Consider the following 22,648-nt stretch of genomic DNA (forward strand, 5'->3'; position numbering starts at 1 on the left):
ACAGGATGTTTTCATCATAAATCAAATATTCCTGATTCTGCTGATCTGGATATTGATTTGCTGATTCATGAAGGTGCTCAACATTTAACATGTGCTTTCCCTTGCAGGCTGACCTTAAAGCCTACTCTTACTGTTCATCCTGTTACGACAAGAACATGAGTGTACTGAAAACTAATAGAAGCTATAATTGCTTAACGGATGTGTGTGTGTGTATGTGTGTTGTGCTCTTATAGGATGTGTGATACAGGGGAGGGTTTGTTCACGTTCCAGACCAGAGAAGGCGAGATGATCTATCAGAGAGTTCACTCTGCAACACTGTCCATCGCTGAGCAACATGAACGCATGATGATGGAGATGGAGAAGAGCTCACAGGTATAGTAAAAGTAGACGTCCCATAATTCTACAGGGTACACTGGAGAGAAAGGCATTTCTTATTTAATATTTTACAACATGGTAATGTATGTATTATTCCATAATGTTAGTGCAATCATATTTCACAAATAAAAGGTGGTTCCTGAAGCCCCCTTAAAACACAAAAAGCCACTTGAGGGGTTCCATTTATTAAGTTGTATTATTTATCTATATAATTTTATAGAATGAATGACGTTACATTCTATTTTAGTAAATTTAAAATTCACTTCTGTTTATTGATTCAAAGTTGATTTTCCATAAAAATTCTAAATGTTTTGTAAGGCGTTACAAATCTTTATTAATTTATGGTTTTTAATATACTTAAATTGCTATAATAATAATGATAATAATCACTTCTATCCTTTAACTATTGATTTTTAATCGTCTTAAACAAAACTAAAAATCATAAGCAAGGTTTAGATCTCAAAATTTGGGGATCAGTGAGAATTTTTGTTCCTTTTAAAAAAATTAAAAAAAAGACTATTAAGCAAGGATGCATTGAATTGATCAAAAATATAACAGTAAATACATCTGTAATGTTATATTACATTTCTGTTTTAAATAAATGCTGTCCTTTTTAACTCTCTATATATCTCCAAAAAAGTATTATATTAATTTCTTAAGGTTTCCCCAAAAATATGAATCAGCACAACTGTTTTCAACATTGATAATAATAAGAAATGTTTCTTGAGCACCAAATCAGCATATTAGCATGATTTCTGTTTACTCATGTGATGCTGAAGACTGGAGTAATGATGCTGAAAATTCAGCTTTGCATCACAGGAATAAATTACATTTTAAAATTGATTCAAAAAGAAAAGAGTTTTAAATTGTAATTGTATTTCACAAAATTACTGTTTTTGATCAAATAAATGCAGCCTTGGTGAGTATAAAAGACCTTGAAAAAAACATTGAACGTTTACTGACCCCATACTTTTGAATGATATTGTATATGTGATAATTTCAGTGATTCACATATGCTAAATAGAGTGAATTTACAGCATTTTTATATGAAATAAATTTCATATTTAGCTACCTGTGCCCTTCACCAAGTAGAAAATTTACAGAAATTGAATAAAGTTATCAAACACTAAGTTCTGATTAAATATAGATGAATCCTTAAAGCTACAAAGGTTATTGATTTCCTCATTTTTCGTTTGTTCTTTGATTAACAGACATCACAGCAGCTAGATTATTAGGTTATGTGGCTGCTATTACTTTAAGAGCTGCCGCTGCTAAACAAGAGGCAGATCTGAGACACATTCTTAAAAGTGACTCATACTGTATATAACAAATATATACATATATGCACAGTTGTAAGGCAGCTTTATTCTTTTTTTGGTAACTTCATGACTTAATTGATGGCATAACTATGACATTGCGTGCTTGAAGTTTATTTCGCGCTTTATGAAATTATATACAGTGCACCACCACATTTGTGCGTGCGATTGAAGAGCATGCACTACAAGCACAGTATAACAGCTGACAGGACAGGAAAAATTGTTTTTATTAACATATGGTCTGACAACAACTCATCTGAGCGCAGTTCACTGATGTCCCACTAGAGTTGCCTCGTCACCTGTACCGTTTCTGCATTTGTTTGACTAGCACCTGTCGCTGAGGCGAAGTGGAGTACGCGTCTGAAAAGTATCCCATTTGATGTGGTCATAAAGATGTTCTGCATTTAAATAAATGCAATTCTTATCAAGAAAAAAAGAGACGGAAGCAGCAGTTGTGAGTGGGGTGGCCAACCCCTGCCCCTGCGTTAAATATTTTTAACGCCGTTAAACTGGGAAAATTAATTGCATGCCTTAACATGCTAATTATGACAGTACTAATTATTACCTTTGATCAGATAACCTAAAAATCAACCTTTTATCACTGCACAATATACAGTAATTGAATATCAGAACTGCAACTTCCCTGTTAAGATTCTGCCAGTTTTCTATGTTTTCCCGCTTCCTTGCTTGCACAATGCACAGTATGTGATGCTTTATAAATCCAGGTCAGAGAACACTGGCATCTTTAAAAAGCAGCTGCTGTCAACTAATCCTGAACTGTACTATTGGTCGAGTACCTTCAGAATGCTGCACTTATGTGTCCCTATAGCTCAAATGGTAGAGCGTGACGTTAGCAACATCAAGGTAAAGAGTTTGAATCCCAAGAATGCGCATACGGATAAAACGCATACCTTCAATGCAATTGAAGTCGCTTTGAATAAAATGTAAATGTAAATGGATTTGAGACACATCTTATGTGCAAGATAACGACAGAAATAACAGCCTCAGGAGTTTTTCAGTGTTCAAAGCTTCTGAACACTAATGCCTTAAAATGTTATCCTACTATTTTGGCTATCAACTGTCATTGAAAGCACATTTTGGTTATTTCTCCGAACCCCCTGAAGCTAGTGAGGCTGATGAATCGTTCAGTTGCCTGATGCGGATGGTCTTTCCTGCTCTATTTAAACTGCTCCGCTGCCTCGCTGGCAGTGAATCTGTGCTGTCATCTCTAAAGCCTTCAGTGGAGGTTGATGAGACTTGACCATATGGCCATATGGCCCTCCGCTCAGATCTCGCTATCCAGGACCCTTGCCAAAAATGCTGCTCGCTCTGAAATCTTGATCAAGAGTCCTGATAAGAGTCTTTATTGGTTGGGATTTATGAAATTCTTTTAAAATGTTGTGATAAATGCTCTTTTTAAAATGCTGTAATGACATCACACTCCACCTGTCATCTGTAATAATCAAAACAGCCTAATGGAGGGGTGCTGTTTACCGGAGAGTCTCGGTCTTTGAAATCTTCTCAGCGTAAGCCCTTTCCGAGTGATTTGACTGGAAATATAACCAATGTAACCCAATGATTTTCTGCTCTGCCTCACAGACTCTTTCAAACGAGAGCACATTAACAAAGTCGATATCTCTCCCGCGAAGCGCATACTGGCACCACATCACGCGTCAGAACAGCGTGGGAGACATCTGCAATTACCAAGGTAAGACAGAGCTCCTTCCCACTCCACAGCACAGTGAAAACACCATCTTTATATGTCTGTCGTACTTATGAGGGTGACGATTTCATCTGAAGCTCCATTGGGTACATTTATAAATTGGTGTGCAACACTGGCCCTTTCGCTTGGGTAAAATAAATCAATGCGGGGAATGAGTAAAGCATTAATATAGCAACACATTTGTGCGTATACCATGCTTTTTTACATCCTGCTGGCCTTTCTGGAGTCCTTGAGTGAAAAGTGTTTTGTATGACGGTTTGAATGCAGTACTGCATTAGTTTAGCTGGTGGATTTAATTCACCATGTGAATTAAAGTGAATGTAAATTAAGCATGGAAGGTTTCCATAGTGATCTTGAAATACCAGTAAAGCTGAGTTCCGCATAGGGAGCGGATTTACATAAAGTAGCTGATGAGTTTGTATTCATCTAATTAAAACAATTGTGTCAGCAGAACCTTACTGTATTTATGCTTATTAAAACATTTTTGATATTTCTCCAACAAATACAATCATAAATACAAGATGATTACAGAACATTTCATTTATTTACCCTCATATTGTTTCAAACCAGTTTGACTTTCTTTCTTCCATGGAACATAATAAGAGATGTTTAGCAGAGTGTTTAAACTGCTCTTTTCCTTACAGTGAAAGTGAATGGGTACCAGGAGCTTTCACAACAATAGGGGCTTTCACACCGCGTAGTTCCCTTTCAGTCAGTCACTCTCAACGTCACGTCAGTAATGACAGACGAATTGGGATCTCGCTTAGAGAGACCAATCCACTTTGAGTGTAAACTAAACGAGCCAATGCACATTGGCATGCAATGATTGCATCCAGCTTCCGCTGATCACAGCGTGAGTATAACTAGGCAGCAGGTGCAACACATACTCAGCTTTTTGCTTCATAAATACAAAGTACCAAAGCAGCCAAAAAAATGTATAAATCAAAGATAAGTATGCATATACAGGGTTTTTCCTGGGTCAAAATTGGTCTTCGGTGGTGGCTGACCGACTGGTCATCCACACACAGCAAAGAGTACCCTAGTACCCACATGATCCGCAAGCCCAATATTGACAATAAATGTTACATTTAAAATAAATACAATAAGAAACAGAAATAAAATAAAAAACAATGTGATTTTTTTTTCTTATCCTATTTATTCATGAAAAAAACGATCACTGTCAGGCTAGATAGTAAAAGAAAGCGATTACAACTTATTTTACATGTAAACATCAGGTATCACAATTTATCTATTTACAAATTATGCAATTATCAGACACAGATATTACCTGTCACCCTCACTGTCATCCTTTCTTGCCCTCTTTGCAAAAGAAGCTGTGATTTTTCCACGACTGGCTTTCATAGTTTTGAAAGATAAAATCCTTTTTTGATAGACCTGATAATTATTTTAGTATAATCATATCAATTAAAAACGTAGAGTTAAAAGGTGTAACAGTGTAATTTTTTACCATATAAAATTTAATACAATTAGCAGCTAGCTAGCAACAGCTTGCTTTGTGCTTTGATCTAGTTTCATTTCACTCCAGTCTGACTTTAAACTAAATGATTTTAGAGGTAATTTACTACACACTGTCATAGGCCTATACATACTGTGGATTATTAAGGCTAAATTTTACTAAACACTCTTGTTAAATGGGGTAAGCACAACTTACTTTCTCATTTCAGATGTGTATGTTCTTCTAAGAAGTAATGATTTGTTATACACCGATTCAGACACTGACGGGCAGACCAACTGCTTTAACCATTCATTATAATGAATCGGCTCAAAGGAGTCATTAGGTCGCGAATCGTACTTTAGCGGACGTGTTGTGTGGGAATCCTGGCTGTTAGGACATCGCGAAAGATTTGTCAACACACACACACACACACTTCATAACTGGATAGAATTTTTTTTTTTTTTTTTTTTGAGTTTATTTAAAGTTATGTCAGCTGAATGTGCGGAATGCTTGTCACAAGTTGTAAGAGAAGAAAAGGGATTTTTTTAAATTTATTTATTTATTTTTTTTGACTGCAATTCACACCCAGCGGTAATTCAGCAAAAATATTCTCCGAATGCACCACGTGAAACATGGATTCGGTCTTCCGAACTTTAGGATCAGTTGATTTTGATGCGAGGGAGAAAGCAAAGACAGAACTGAAGACGGAGGGCTCTATCATACACCCGGCACAAGTGTGTTTGCTAGTTTCAGTCCGGCGCCGTTCGCATTTTCCCATCTAGCGCCACGTTGTTTAATTAGCAAAATGCATTTTGCGCCCATTTGTGCGCCCATGGGCGTGCTAGTCTAAAAAAGAGGTGTTTCAGGCGCATTGCTATTTTAAGGAGCTGAAAATAGACTGCGCCATAGACCAACTCAAACCTGGTCTAAAGTCTGGCACAATGTTTTTTTTCTTTGTTATTTAAAGAGCATGTTAGTATAGGCGGGTCCACAACGCGTGTACATGCTGCTTATTAAACACAGGGACGCACTGCAGCACACAAACATGTCAAATATTAAAAATTAAAGGATTGCGATGCATAAGAATTTTTTTGTAGGCTAATTAAATATAAAAATGCCTACATCTCATAATGGATAGTCATCGCATGTATCAGAATTAGGCTATCTATTTGCGAGCAGGTCCGTTTCATCTCGGAGACGCGTTCTGTCTTTGCGCTTTCCAAATAGGGCTTGGGCGTCGTGACGTCATTACTTGGCGTAGCCGCCATGCTGATGGCCTCCTTTCCTGCTACTCGGACTACTGCGCAGTGTTTAGACATACTCCCTCTCAGCCGTGTGTCTTAATTTGATTAATTAAAAATCTATTTCAACCATGGTAAACCGTTGCTGTATTGTGGGGTGTAATAGCGCAACACATAATCGCCCTTTGAAAAAAAATGGATTAACTTGCCACTGCTTTCCTGCTTGGAGGCGCGACCGCGGAGACCAAGTGAGGTATAATATCTGAATATTAATTTTCTATATCTTAAGTAAACACTGAAAATAAGGGAAAATTTCCTGGTCTACTCATCCAAAAAAACCGGAAAATTTCTACATTCATCTTTCTGTTGCTGTCCCTCTGCTGACAGCAAAAATTCGTACTACAAAAACTGCTGCATTAACTAAGCGAGATTGTGAAGCTATGTCTAACGTGACTTTGCTTACATTGGTGTGAAATTGTGCTCTCACAACAACCACGCTGTTATCTTAAAAAGGCCAATATCACGCTAAGGTTGCTTTCAAGTAACGTTAAGCAAAACGATGGTTTGAAAATATCTGTTTTGCTGGAAGGGCAACTGTTGTAGCAACAGGACAACAGCACAGAGACTGACAGGTCCGATGGAAGGGCTAACGGGATATTTTACAGGAAAATACTACAACGGGAAGACAGCGGGAAAAAAGAGCTCAAATACATGAGAACCCCGGAAAAAAAACGGGAGGGTTGACAGCTACTAACTAAACTTTTGAAACACAATAAGTTAGTTAAAAGTACATGTGAATAGTTGTTAGCACTAACGGTTACTAAACTAGCACACTAGGCGGAGTGCAGTTTACCTTTGTCCGGATTACTGTATACTGTTTGCCGGCTTTATGATCTGCAGCTCCTTAACCCATCCATTTGTGAACTGCACATGAGACTCCAATGACTTGTAGCTTCGGAACTGTTCTGAAGTGTAGGCGCGCTCACAAAACAAACAAGGTAGCCGAAGATATCTGTAATGCAAAAGTGCGGCAGCAACTCGTCGTCGGTGCTCCACTCTTTGTTTGGGATTTTCATATTGATCCAAACCGTTAATAGTGCCGATTTTGTCCACATACCGATCCCTGGCATCCCTACTTAGCATATCCCTGTAAATCCCACAACCTTTTCGCGATTTTAACATATTTTTTCTTTCTCCCAACTCTGTTTCTTCTCGTTCGACTTGCTGTATGTTTACATTCACGACGCCATCAACATGGCCGCCACGTCCCAGAATGCAACGCGGCGCCCAAGCCCTATTCCGCCGTGTAAAATAGCAAATCCGTCATGGCACGAGCGCAACTGGCTCTGCGTTCAAGATGAGACTATGATTGGTTTATTGCAGGTTACGCTCAAAAAACACCCATTACTCATTAAGAGAATAAGGACTTCCTGTTTAGACCATGTGCCTGAGCGTGCTGACCGTTTTTCTGTCGTTAAACAAGCAAAAGTGGATTCGAACAAGCCCTGAGTGCACCTGCGCCGTACGCTTTACACTTTGCGTTTAGATCGTTATAGGGCCGGAGAGTGCCCGCGCGGGGTTGAAGCGCTGTGCTCGTTCTCTCCGTCACTCCGTCTGTAGCCTGCTTCATTCACAAAACCCAATTACAGATCAAATAAGGCTTTGGCGGGACAAAAAATCGTTTTGGCGGCCGCCAAAAAATTTTCAATGTAGGAAAAACCCTGATATATATATAAAAGTATCCATACTGTACAAAATGGAAAAAACCAACATCAATAATGCAATCTAACTCCTTTTGCAGGTTAGAACTCTGATACCCCCACATAAAGACAAGACATGGGTTCAACCGGGTTGCAGCAGTGAAGAAGGTCACTTCTTCACACATGGCTTTTTAAAAATGCCGGGTAGCCTGTGTTTTGTACGCGTTTGGCCAATGTAAGCAACAGACACTTACGTCACTGGTAGTTCCTACACAACTCTCAAATACAATACAATTAAGTAACATAAAAACTAAATACTCCAAAGGGAGTTCCTAGAACTAAAACCATTCCTAGTTCCTGCTGGGCGAATACACGAAAAAGCGGGTACTTGCGCCAGTAGTACTAGGAACAATGAAAAGGTTTGGTCCAGTGTGTAAGCCCCCCAAAACACCATGTAATTATTATAAAAGTATTTTGTTCAACTTGTGCACTTTTTTTTAGTCTTCAGAAGTTCTGCAATAACTTTGTGTGAATAGAACAGACCAAAAGAACAGAATAGTTTATTTTTACTATACTTAATTTCTTCCATGGAATAAGAGAATTTCAGCGGAATATTCAAGCTGCTCTTTTCTTTACAGTGAAAGTAATGAAGAAAGATTTTTCTAACTATATTTAGTTTGACTCATGCACTATTTTCTAAATCTTCAGAAGATATACAATAGCTTTGTGTGAGGAACAGAACAAATTAAAATTGAGATTCACTAATAATCTTGCTTTGAAAATCTTGATGGCTATGATCACCATTCACTTTCATTGTATGGAAAAGAGCAGCTTTGATACAATATATACACATTTATTTTTATTTTTTTCTTAATTCTGTAAATAATGACAATTTTTAAACCTATTCTTTAACTCTTCTAATTAATTTTTTTTGTTGCTTATATAACCCCCTCACTGATGCACATTTAAATGGCATATCCATGTTACAAAAATACATATTGCATCTACTTGCTATTTGTGTGCCATTAATTTTATTTATTTATTTTTTATTATTTTTTTTTTTCATTTCTCATGGATTTTTAGCTAATGCTTTTGAGTGTTGGATTGGAAGAGTGTGTTAACTGAGAGGTCCATGTGGTCCAGAGACACATGGCATTAGGGAAATGATATGTCCATCTGCTGGGAGAGAGATGAGTTAATCTGCCTGGTGAGAGATAACTGGACACCACATGGGTTTGGTGCCTCGGTTTTTGTCAAGCTGTCAAAACCTTCCTTTGTCATATGTGAATAACCAGTGCTTTTACTGTTACGGAATTTCACAAGGAAATTTGGACATATGAATGCATCAGTGTGAGAGCACAAAAAGATTATTGGCTATAATGACACAATATTTGTGTCCCTAATCAGTGAAAAAATGTTTTGAGGCAGCTCCAGCTGCTGATGTATCTGCCTCTGAAGCAGCCGGCCTTAAAACCTCTGTCTCATTCATCATTGTGGCATTCCCATTGTTGAGATGTTAGCCTGATATAGTGAATGTTCCCCCCTCCTCATCAGCTTCCCTTAGAAATACAAATTCAGCAGAATGCTACTTTTTTTTTCAATGAATAAATTGAGTGCATCACCATGTTGAAGGACGGTGTTTAGGTTGAAGAGTCAATGAGAGTGCGCGCCTTCCGTGAGAGGAAAATGGAAAATATTACAAAGATCTCTGCTGTGCAACAGCACACTCTTTACGAATTGTGCTGAATAGAGGACTTTGCCACCTGCATAAGATGGCATATACAGCATAAGATGTTTTTTTTTTAATCAATCAGCATGCATATGAACAACCCACTGCACTGCTGCGTGCGATAATATACAGTTCATGCCATAAATCTAATAATTCACACTTGAAGAAAGGATATTACATTAATAAATCAGTGAGCAAAGATGAATTGGTGACAGCTGATCATTAACAAACAGTATGTAATGTTCAGTATATTAGTTTAACGGCTCATTAGTTTGTGTACATTTAAATATTTTTAATATAAAAGTAAAATGTTTCAATAAAATAAAATGTAAATGTAAGTATTCAATAATAAGTAATTATTATTTACAGTAAGTCATTAAGTAATAAATAATAAAATATCAAATGTACATTGTTCAAAAGTTTGGGGTCAGTAATTTTTTTTTTAATTTAAGAACTTAATACTTTTATTCAGCAAGGATGCATTAAATTTATCAATTAAAGTGACGCATTTATGATGTTACAAAATAAACAATTTTCAGCATTGATAATAATAATAAATATTTATTGAGCACCATATTTAGCATTTAGGTATGATTTCTATAGAATCATGAATGAGAAATAATGCCTGTAAAAGTGTTATGCTGATGCTCGTTCAGTCACAGCTCAGGTGAAAGATAGAATACAGGGGCCACACTGGCAGCGTACATTTGGTCACAAGATAAATTTGTAGTCAGCAGGTATGGATCTGCTGACTCATATTATATGAGTCATACTGTATGTTCTGGTAAAAATGGATCACCTCATTCCCCTCCAAGACATGCAGCACAATTAATAAATACTTTCTGTTACAAATAGCCTTGTAGTATATTACTTTTTTTAACCATCTTAGAGAAGGTGAAATAATAATGTCACAATAATGTCTCTGAATTCAGCTACAGTACTTGTCTGTGACAGAATTTGCCAAATTTTGGATGAGTAAATCAAAAGTAGGGCTGTACAATAAATCAAATTGCAGACTTTCTGTGAATATTAACCTGCAAAAGACTGCTTTCACACAATACTTTTTTTGTACATGTTTTGAACAGTAAGCTTCTATAGGTATTGTTAATTTAAAAGGAATTATAGATTTAAAAGGAATTGTTTTAATTTTATTACATTTTAAAATATTAAGTTTTATGCATTAATTTGATATCCATTGTTTCTTGGTAATAAATTTGTATTAAATCATAAAAAATATTTAAAAACAACACATTTACATTTTAAAAATGTTAAAAGCAAATGAATAAAAAACAAAACCGATTTCATAGGGCCCTACCGTTTATGAGTAAACACGAGAGACTAGTTTATATCTCACAATTTTGACTTAAGTCACAATTGCATGTTATAAAGTCAGAATTGCGAGATATAAACCCGCTATTCGAAGAAAAAATTTAACAATTTTGAGATATAAACACACAATTCTAACTTTTTTCTCAGAATGGCAAGAAAAGGTCAAGTACAAGATAAAAAGTCGCAATTACCTATTATTATTATTTTTTTTTTTTTTTTTTTTTTCAGTGGCGGAAACAGGCTTCCATATAAAGGTGTTTTTATTTTCAAGTTTTTCTGTGCTGTGTGATTTAACACGCTGCAATACTGTGACGCTTTCAATTACAGCACTATAGAAAGCTCCCCTTGTGTCATAATTATATCTAGCATAATTACTGTAACAGTGAACTGTGAGCAGAGAGCTCACACTTTGTATGACACATTCATTGACACACAGACAGGTTAATTCATTTCCACACTTTCTCCAGGGGCCAGCTGCATAAACTTTGCCTCTGTTAAGACTGTTTGACCAACTAGTTCTTACCAAGAGGTAATGATACATACATTTTTTGGATTCAAATTAGACCAATTTATGTTTTTATGTAACCAACTTTAAAATGTTACGACCAGCCTAAAAGCAAAAAATGAGATGACTAACTTTTAAGACTAGTCTAAGCATTTTATGCCACTGTATGAACACTTGCACTAAGCACGTTCGTGCTGAGCCAGTCTAGTCCATATACAGACTCAAAAATGCCCATCTTCGCATACCTCACCATCTCTAATCTGAAATCAATACACAACAGACTCGATCTGTGTGCCTCCCTGCCAGACAGCATGTTCCCAGCAGCTCCAACCTAGCAGCGATGGTATAAAGAGGCTTTTCTGGAAGATTCAGACAAGAAGTAAGGAGAGAGCTTTTCTTATTATATATACACACTCACATGCTGCAGTTTCGGGTCTTGGGAATGCTCTGGAGTGGTTTGATAAGCCTGATTGGTCCCATGTGTGTCCTTTTGACCGGCTGCACCTTGCTTTGCTACTGATTGGGACTCTTGTGTTCCCTGTCAAAGATTGTACCGTCTGTGTGTGTGTGTGTTTCCTTCAGCAAAAACATGAGTAGGCGTACTTTTGCAGAGAAGTGTTATTTTTGTTACTCTTACAGCTGTGTATTCGTTAACTAGTGTTACTCATTCCTGTGCTGATAATGGCCATATTAGCCACAGACTGATATTAAATGTAAATGATCTATAAAGGTTTGCAATTAAAAGTGTAAGGCCACACCAGGCATTCAAATTTAAATGTAAAAAATAAGTCTGTTTACATTCAGTATATAACTGGTATTTTATGACCTCATATTAGTTAGATTCAATTGAATATTTGTACTTTTAACAACACATTTGTTACCTCACACATATATTTAGATTGACTGTGTAAATAAATTCATTAATACATAAAATTAAAACCAAAATATGTAAATCTAACTGTCAAACGTTTAGCCTGAAATCTGGATGATGCAAGGGGAAAAGTCATGGACATGCTGTTTGTCAACTACCCAATTTTAGACTTTTGAAAATGGAGGCTTTTGCTTAAAACCTTTTCCTCTGCCTTCATTAGTTTGGCTCATTTACTTTGGCCTTTATGGTTTGTAATCACCTTGCGGTGAGTGGCTGTCTGGTTACGGCAGGTTGTGTGAGCAGATTGGGCTTAATGTAAATTAACTTTCAGAGCAGGAAAATGTGAGTTTACTGATGCCTAGAAGTATGTAGTGGACCAAAAAAAAAAAAAAAAATCCTAGTCAAATCAATTTCAATCATTTAAATCGACCATTTATCTGAAAAATGTCCACGATTTTTTAGTTGAAATAAAAAATTATATTTTGTACTTTTCTTTAGAGACATTAGCTCTATGCATGCATGTATGTATGTATGTTTGTGTGTGTCTGTGTGATTGTATTAGGATGTCCTGATCAGGTTTTTTTGTGCCCCCAATCCGATCCGAGTCAAATATTGAGTATCTGCCGAGATTGAATCCCAATCTAATACTTGTATATTCCTAGTGTCTGGTGCACAATTCAAGTACATTAAAGTTATTAAAATCAATCCAATGTATACAGAGTTGTGCAGAGCATAAAAGTTATATATATATTATATATATATATATATATATATATATATTATATATATATATATATATATATATATATATATATATATATATATATATATATATTATAATATATTATTATAAGATACTCTTTATGTACACACTATATGAAGACCTTGATATATGGTAGACATTGTACAATAAGCACAATAATTGCAACAGATGGTTAGAAAGCACAAAGCTTGCGGTGTCAGAACACCAAATCCGAAGCAAGACGCAGCCCACAGCAATGCGTTATGACGTCTCAGATTGTCTGACACCAGAAACATTACAAAAATGTGCATCAAATACACTGATGTGTGTGATGCGCTAGAACAGACCTCACTGGTTCTCGCGTATCACGCACGTACATTTCTTATTTATGGCAGCTGAGTATGGAGACAGATAAGTCTCAAATATAATTCACGCAAAAAACACGATTCACACATGCGTAGACAATTTCACATGCATGAAACCTAATTCACGTACACACAAAAAAAATTAACGTGCGTGAAAAAAAAAATATATTCACAAAAAGCAATTCACATGCGCAAAATAAAAATATATATCATAAAATACATTTCACAAATGCAAAACACAATTCGTAGATATATAACTGTGCACAAAAACCTTTTGAATGTTTAAAATGTACGAGTGTCTGAAATGTACAAATCGTCATTTACTACGAATCCACTCGGATTTGTGTGTGTGTGTTTTGATGAGGACTTTCCTGGCAGAGCTCTCTTCCCACGTGGGTCTGTCGTACTCTTTAGCCAATCAGATGCGAGCTTACCATTCAACCAATCATATCATAAGCCACCGAGAGTGCATTCAAGGAGCACGATTCTGTGCACCGGAAATTACGCCTTTACATCAGTAATCCCATAGACAGTAAAAGAAATGGACACAGCGACCCAATTGGAACTTAATTGAGACAAGTGAAGCCCATTTTTAGCGATTTTTAGAACTTCCGTTTCTGACGCGCAGACTCAAACTAAGCTTGATGACGTCAGCAACCTGTCTGACAGATGTAAACCTTCTAGTAGCTGTGCGTGCAAACTGCCATCGTTAATCTTGCAGAGACGTTGAGCTTGAGCGGGGAGTTCTTTGGCGTGAGTTCTTTTGCTCTCGCGCAAATTTGCTCTGATTAGTAAATCTGGCCCCTAATTGGCCCTGATCCCGATCCTTGAGATCGGATTGGGACATCGGTAGTTATTAGCTAGTGGCTAGTAGTTATTTTTATTTGATCAGTTTTTTGTAATCCACTGTAATTTAAATGGCAATAAATAAATAATACTAAATGGCTTTATTAAAGGGATAGTTCACCCAAAAATAAAAATTGCCACATGATTTACTCACCCTCAAGCCATCCTAGGTGTATATGACTTTCTGCTTTCAGACGAATACAATCGAAGTTATATTAAAAAATGCCCTGCCTCTTCCAAGCTTTATAATGGCAGTGAATGGGGGTTGAGAAATTGAAGCCTAAAAAGGTGCATCCATTCATCATAAAAAGAACTTCACATGGCTCTGGGGGGATGCCGAAATACTATTGGGTAAACTGGCAGTGGGCGGGTTTCACAAACCAAAACAATGTCCAAGATTCCGGCCCGGAACGCACATTTTCAAAGGAGAATAACTGACTGTTTTCCAGATAAACAAGTATGTTTCTTAAATATCTGCAAGCATATTTTTATGCGTTAGTAGAGTCAAAATCTTACATACAGCACCTTTAAAATGTAATAAACCACAATCTCTAGCTTCCGCTAACTGGCATATGTGCATTAATGAGAGAGTGGCGTTCCAGCTGATGACGGAGGACGTAGATGAACGCAGAAGCGCAGAGGAAAGAGCAATACAAAACACCGGTCACAAATTAGAAGTACAAAATGAGTATTTGTGTAGAAAAATGTTGGGCAATTTCAATATAAGCCACAAGGAGAGTTTTTTTTTTTTTTTTTCTGTAAACAAAACTCGGGAACGTGAGTACAACAGTTTGCTAAAAATGATGAAATTGTGTTGAGTATATTGTACTGAATAATATTGTATTCATTTGTAATGTTAGTTCGGTTTCATGCTGTAACTAACAACTCCAAGAAAGATCCAAGTTAGCAGTCGGCACCCATTACAGTACGACTGCACATGAATATTTAATTCATATGTGAGGTTGTTTATATGTTGTAACTACGTTTAACAGCATAATGTACATATTGTTAATGGTCCGTTGGTTGCAACTTAGTGCCCTTTTATGCCACAACTAGACTGAGCTGATGCAACCGGCCCATGATGCAATGGCAGAGATGTCATACTGTAAATACAGCAGTAACACTTGCATCCTGTTTTTTTTTTTTTTCGGCTACATCTATCTGTCAGTCTGACTGAACGATATATTTGAATGTTTGTGAAGGATTACAGTTTTTCAAAGCATTAAAATAATGAAATTTACACAATATATACATCAGGTTAAAGCAAGCGCAATCCTCTTCTAATACTATACTGTAGTTTTTCTAGAGCTGCTGTGTTAGACTGGTGTGACCGCCTTGCTTTAATGTCAAGCCAATGACAAATCGTCTGTGTCCCACCAGGTTAGATCAGTGTACTGCAGCCTCTTGTGCGAGTGTATGTACACATTTATGTGTGTGTGTGTGTGAGACAGCTGTGGTGTAACCCAGAGCCCCGGCGCAGCAGGAGCTGTCTTGCACACAGCAAATATGCTTGTTTACTATCCCGGCAGATAATTCCTTTTTTTGTCCTACCCGACTGAAACCAGGCCAGAACTTTGAGCAACATATCTGCAATATAATGACTTTTTTTTTTTTTTTTTAGACTGGCTTGTTTCAAAAGCTTGTTTGGCTTCTGTCATCTCATAGGAACTAATGAAGAAGAATCGAGAGGTTGTCACTTGTTTTCTTCTCTGGTCGCTGTTAGTTGGAGCCCCTGTGGTGGGAACTGATGGTGTTGGCCAACTGGCTGTTTGCAGTCAAAATTGGGGAGTCAAAGACAGCGGCACTTCTGTTGGTTATTAGTTAGAATAAATGAAAATAAATCAGTACACATTTTCTGTGCATGTTACTCCTTTAATGACATGAAGATAAACGGAGATTGACTTTTTACTTCCTCATTTAGTGTTTGATGTTTAACAAGTTGTCTTTGCTGTATTATTTTAGTATTATTTGTATACTATTAAAGTATTTATGAGTATTTTATAGTTCCTATTTTTTAAGTTTTTAAATATTTTAAGATCATTTTAATTTATTTTTAATAAAGTTATAGAAATTTTAGGATAACTTATATATATATATATATATATTATTCAGACACCATATACGTTTTGATATTTTTTACTAGTGGGTGCAGGACACTATAGTTCATGTTAGTGAGGATAGCAAAATAAAGTTGTTTTTTTTTAATAATTTTTTATTTATTTTAATTAATTTATATAATTATTATTTATATAATCTCTAATTATAATTATCTATAAACAATAATATAAAATTTCCTGAAGGTCACAAAATTAATTTTTGTGTTCACGTTTTTTTTTTAATGTCCTGTTGTTGCCTCTGTCTGTTGAACTGAATAATGTATTTATAATGTAGACTACAATCACGTCGTCTGGTTTTTCATTATAGTTTGACTCTCAGTATTTGATAAAGATATAGTTTCCTGGTTGCGCAGGTACACTGTATTGCCTTTGTTATAAGAAAGTGATACAGCTTGTAGGCTCCAGACATTGCAAATATTGTGAGAGTGTCCATGTGTGTATGTGTGTGTGCGTTATCATCCAAGTGCTGTTTATCTGGCCGTGGCTTCATTTCCTCCATCCTGTAGAGCTCACTGCCAGCTCAGATCATCTGTGGCGCGGTACCCTGACTGCAATTTCCTAAGGTGATGGAAACACACATGTGGATGGTGTCTTTTGGCAGGTCGCTGGGGCCACAGAGGCATAACATGTTTACCAAGCATGCAGGACAAGTGGCGCTCCGACTGCCCTTGGGTTCATACAGGCTCCCACAAATCCGCTTACATCAAAAGTGTGACATCTGGATGAGAGGACACCTTCTGTGCCGCCTGAATCATGTAGCAGAGCAGGAGCGCTCAGTTCTGCCACATTCAACCCTCCTCCAAACACACCTGCCTGGAATTTTCAGGAAAACACAAGGGGATCGGACTTTCGCATTGATCTTCACTAGTACACACAATTAAAGATGCTTTAAAGACACTTTAAGCTCAAGTCATGTCGGTGATGTTTTAATGACTACAAAAATTAAATGTAAAGTTGCGATAAAATGAAAGCTGCAGTAGATTTTTACAGATGAATAGATATGTAGGGTGGGTTGTTGGAGTCAGCTGTAAAAAAAAAATATATATATATATAAATTATTAATAATAATACATAAAATAAAATGATAAAGCTTTGATCATACAACAAGCATTTAAATATCATTATAAGATATATAGTGACAACTGATATTTATAAGAAGTCTGCTTCTAAAGATCTCATTGATTTAAACAAGATATAAGCATTTAATCTTATCTTTTAGTCATATAAATATCAGCATATTATTGCTCAGTTTAGGCCTTTGAATAAAATGTAATAAAATTCTGTATAATTTTTTTTCCTTCTCAAGTGTGAGCTCTATATAAGCCATGAAACCCCCATCTATCTATCTGACTTCTTTCATTTATCAGGCTTTACAGGGTTAAGCAGACAAAGTGATAGGAGAAATCTGGCATTGATGAATTGGAAGTTTATAACATTTTGATAAATCGTGAGGTTAAAAAGATTTAAATATAAAACGTAGAACTATCCGTGGATAAACTGTTCACAGTAAGATCTATAACATTAATTTACTAATAGATAAAACTATTATATATTATTAATAGATCAAATGTAGTGTAGTGATATCTGAAAAGCATAAATATACTGGAAATAGAATGCACCTTTAGCATACTATTCTCAAAACACTATTATTTGGGACGCACTAATTATTATTTAGGACGGATAGTATGCGAATTGGGGACAGAGAGCTGGTGCAGGATTCAGCATGCACCAAAATACATCGGTTTTTCAAAAAAATTATATAGAAAAGAAAACTCCAAAATAAACATTTCACCCAAACTAACCCACCCACCCACCTGTAACAAGTTACAGTCTAACATGAAATAGCTGTACGTTTCTCAGAAGCGACTCGGCTGGATTCTAAATAAAGTCTGTCATTCGCTCGGTGAGCTTGTATTTGTTTGAGGCAGTGCTCTATATATGGGCTTGGGATTGTTAAGAAACAAGTTTTGTGTGCTTCGCCTACTCGGAGAGCAGGTATCCTCGTCTCACCCTGGATATTCTGCTCCTCCTCATCCATAATTGATCACACAATCACCTCTAGAAAATCGAGTCGAGCCATCTTCCTCTCCTGTGAGCGTGCCAAACACTGATATGTGGAAAGTTGCCAAGATCTTTCTCCCGTCTTGTTTGAGGAACGGTGTGATATTAATGCACAAAGGCGATCAATGCTGCATTTCACAAGCGCAAGTTAATCGATGCGCAGGAATGTGTTTCGCCGTACACTTCTATTATCTTTACTCGAATGTCTTTTGGAATCGGTGATGTTTCGATAACACGCTTTATGATCTCTTTGGCTCTTTCAGGTACGAGCTTGACTATGACGCTCATTCCACGAGCGCAGACGTTTCAAAGCTTCCTTTCCGAGCAGACGGAGGAGGAACGGAACCAGGAGCAAGCGACGGCGGCCTCTAGCGGCTGCGACAGGAACTGCAGCAGCTCGCCGCTCCGTTGACTGCACTGTCACGGCTTGACGAGAGCCACGACTCACGGACATTCCAAAGCTTTAGGAAGCTCGTAATAGACACATGTACAGTATGAACTCTCTCTATATATGTATGTATATGTATGACTTAATAATTATTTGTAGAACGGTGTGTACACTAAAAAGAAAAACTCTAGGAGCCTCTTTTTGTACGTCGAAGAAAACAAATGCCAAAAAGTTGTACCATAATCTTTATTTTCCTTGTGTAGTTTAAGACAAGTTATTTTTCAGATTTACTGTAAATATTAATGCGCTGTAGTGCTTCACACCACAAGTTTCTTGCATTTGTGTCTGTCGTCGTGACACTTAGATTCTGTCAAACAAGATAGTCTGTCTGTTTGTGTTTTAGCACCCTGCACTTTTAAATTAGAGCTTGTTTTGCACTTTTGTCATTTGCTTTGGGTTTCAATATGTGCAGCCGTGTTGTCTGTAGATGCGCGCAGTGTGGGAAATGGGGGAAATGTATACTTTTAAAGGGATAGTTCACCCAAAAATGGATATTCTGTTCACTTTCCAAACTGGTATGACTTGCTTTCTTCTGAGGAACACAAAAGAAGATATTTTGAAGACTGCAGGGATGCACATTTCCATCAGAAGCACTGTAAATGTATCATAAAAGTGTCCACGATACTCGATTCTGATTCTGTTGTGTGTTGAACAGACTCAAATTAAAGTGGTTATTCAGTGCTAATCTTTTAGCTCCCGGATACTGTGTTTAAATCATGAACAAATCACAGATCTTTTCAATGAATCAGTTGATCTAGTTCACTAAAACAGTCCGAATGATAAGTATAGGCTAAGTAGCCTATGTTCACATTATTTTTTATTTTTTTTTACATTTTTGGACGAACTATTCCATTTAATATTTTCCCCCTCATATTATATGAAATTAATTTCTGAAATGTGTCTACACACTGGACGAGAGGTTTGGTTATTCTGAATCTTCTCACACTGCAGAAGAAGTGCCTTCAGACTCTGCTAGCCTGAGACTCTGGCTAGAACGCTGATTATATTAGCATCCTGCATAATCTTTATGACTGAATTACGTTTATACGTTGACACTGCATTTGTTTAAAAGCAGAACAAAATGTCTATTCTCTCCCTGCAGGAAAATCCTTTTCCAATAACTCTACTGAATGGGTTTCAGAGTTTCTAATGGTCTTGATAGTGGATGATAGAAGTGTGCACAGAAACAATAATGCATTCGGTGTGACAATCAATTCAGATTTACTCTACCATAAAATACCTTTAAATGACGTTGAATGACAAAATGATGTTTTGTCTAATTGTGCTAGAAAAACCAGAATAACAACACAAATGTTCATGTCATGACTCATGATGTGGAGCTAAAGGTTTGAGAAGCACATGAAGACCCCCCCGCCCCTCCCTACATGTAATAATTTACTCAGATTTCATTCTAGTCAGCGTTTAGTAGCACTTGAATGTGAATTAACCTTTTATTGCAGTGTGCATTGTTCTTCTTTTAAAATGTCTTTTAAAAGGGAATGCCCTTTTCTAAGGGGATTTCTAAGGGATATTTGGTCAGACACTGTTTTAATCCATGATATTCCAAATTTTGCCAGCTATGAACATAACATGGAAATTCCCTTTGGGCTTTTTCAGGAATCATTTCTTGTATAATGTCTTTCTGATTGTGTTAAAGCATTTACACAGGTTTCAGTTTGTGTGTGTACGCTTATTTGTAATTGTGTGTTGTTTTTTAAATCCATGTTTTATTTTATGGCATTAAGTAGAATTTTGTCCTGTGTGGATATGTCAATGTTTACTGAGTAAAATAAACTGAATGGAATTTACATAAACCCCTGAATACAGTATATGTATATCTGTGACAGTATATATATATATATATATATATATATATATATATATATATATATATATATATATACCAAGGCAGCAGTTATTTGATCAAAAATACAATAGAAGAGTAATACTGTAAAATATTATTACATTTTTTATGAACTGTGTTCTTTTTATTATATTTATATTATAATTTATTCCTGTGATGGCAAGTTGAATTTTCAGCGTCATTACTCCAGTCTTCAGTGTTACATGAGCCTTCAAAAATAATTTTAAAATGCTGATTTGGTGAAACATGTAAGGCAATAACAATATGAAAAAAATCTTAATGTTGAAAACTGTTGTGCTGCTTAATATTTTTTGTTGATTGAATATTGAAATTGAATATTTCCACAAAATTTGCACTTTCAGTAAGAAAATAAAAAAAAAAAAATAAACTTAACACAAACACACATACAAGTAAAATAAAACAAAAAAAATATAAAATAAAATACTATTAATCTTTATCTTATGTTGATTTGGTGCTTAAACTGCAATATGTAACTTTTGGTTAAATGAACAAAAATCGGTTATTGGCACATAGGCCTGCATAAGACACAACTGTGTTCTGTTCTTCTTTCCTCAATTCGCAATGGTAAGCTTATAATAATGATTGAGAATTTAAGGTGTAGGGTCCTATTTTTGGGGAAATTGACGTAAATAAGACCCGGCTACTATAAGGCCTGTTTGTGGAGCTTTGTAGCGTGTTACTTAGAATTTAAACTTGGCATCCCGATGCTTTAAATCGGTGAAGTTCTAAGCGGCAATCATCGTTGACAAAAGCGAAATCACCTCAAACTGCAGAGAGTCTGCAAAAGACAGCGACAACAGTCTGTGCTAATACAAGAGTAAATATCAGTGTGGCTTTCGAGAAATGGTGACAACTCTGAAGGGTTAAAAGACCGATGTAGAGACGCCTTTTTTCCTGCTGAACAGGTAAGACATTTCAGTGGCTCAGTAGCGAACCGTCATTAGAACACTTGTTTGCTTGATTCAGATACTTATCCAAGATCCAAGAGATCCGATGTCACCATCACATACTCATCCACGCAGCAGTACTATAGCACAACCCATGTAATCCATCCATCCATCAATCAATCAATCCCCAAGTAACAGAAATGGCGATAGAGAGGCAAGTTACGTACTCAGCTTTAAAAATTTTATCAATACTATAAAAAGTGCTGCTTAATATTGTTGTGGAACCATGCTTTAAAGAGAAAGTTCACAGAAAAACAAAAATTCTGTCTTTAATTACTCAACCTTATGTGATTCCAAACCTGTAAGACCTTTGTTCATCTTCAGAACACAAATTAAGATATTTTTGATGCATCCAAGAGCTCTCTGAGTCTGAACCTCTCATAGACAGCAAGGATCCTAACACGATCAAGGCTCAGAAACTTAGCAAAGAGATCATTAAAATAATCCATGTGACATCAGTGGGTCAAACGTTTTTCAACGAAGCTACGAGATTACTTTTTGTGCACAAAGAAAACAAAAATAACGACTTCATTCAACAATTCGTCTCCTCCGGCTCACCCTATAGCACCATTTTGGAGAGTATCACATATGTAAACAACATATGTACACGGATATGTTGTTTATGTTCAGATCAAAGCGTAAACAGCGTATCCGCGTACGGTGCCGCTGACACAGAACAGCATACATTACTCTCCAAAATGGCGCAATAGGGTGGAGGAGACGAATTGTTGAATGTAGTCGTAATTTTGTTTTCTTTGTGCACAAAATGTATTGTCGTAGGTTCGTAAAATTACAGTTGAACCACTGATGTCACATGGATTATTTTAATGATCTCTTTGTTATGTTTCTGAGCCTTAATCGTGTTAGGATCCTTGCCAGCTGGGAGGGTCAGAGAGCTCCCGGAATGCATCAAAAATATTTTAATTTGTGCTCCGAAGATGAACGAAGGTCTTATGAGTTTGGAACAACATGATGGTGAGTAATTAATGACA

General features: G+C 36.4%; 1 protein-coding gene and 1 long non-coding RNA gene across 8 annotated transcripts in view; one reads left to right on the top strand and one right to left on the bottom strand.

Annotated features, from left to right (window-relative positions):
- LOC122142211 (docking protein 6-like) overlaps positions 1–22,648 on the top strand; it is a 111,698-nt gene that overhangs the window by 57,620 nt on the left and 31,430 nt on the right. For 2 of the 7 annotated variants that reach the window (XM_042752028.1, XM_042752033.1), the window contains 3 exons: positions 234–372; positions 3,291–3,399; positions 18,640–20,638. In XM_042752028.1, the coding sequence (XP_042607962.1) occupies positions 234–372; positions 3,291–3,399; positions 18,640–18,788 (397 nt within the window). In that variant the 3' untranslated portion in view covers positions 18,789–20,638. Of the gene's footprint in view, positions 1–233; positions 373–3,290; positions 3,400–7,912; positions 7,997–15,863; positions 16,128–16,821; positions 17,054–18,639; positions 20,639–22,648 lie in introns of those variants that run through there. The other 5 variants (XM_042752029.1, XM_042752031.1, XM_042752030.1 and 2 more) reach the window with 5 other exon arrangements.
- LOC109106014 lies at positions 16,472–18,644 on the bottom strand. Its single transcript, XR_006158444.1, has 3 exons — positions 18,326–18,644; positions 16,950–17,340; positions 16,472–16,873 (listed from the first exon to the last, which is right to left on the bottom strand). It is a non-coding gene; the product is annotated as an uncharacterized LOC109106014 (long non-coding RNA).

The sequence above is a fragment of the Cyprinus carpio genome, chromosome B24, assembly GCF_018340385.1.
Source record: "Cyprinus carpio isolate SPL01 chromosome B24, ASM1834038v1, whole genome shotgun sequence".
Taxonomy (NCBI): Eukaryota; Metazoa; Chordata; class Actinopteri; order Cypriniformes; family Cyprinidae; genus Cyprinus; species Cyprinus carpio.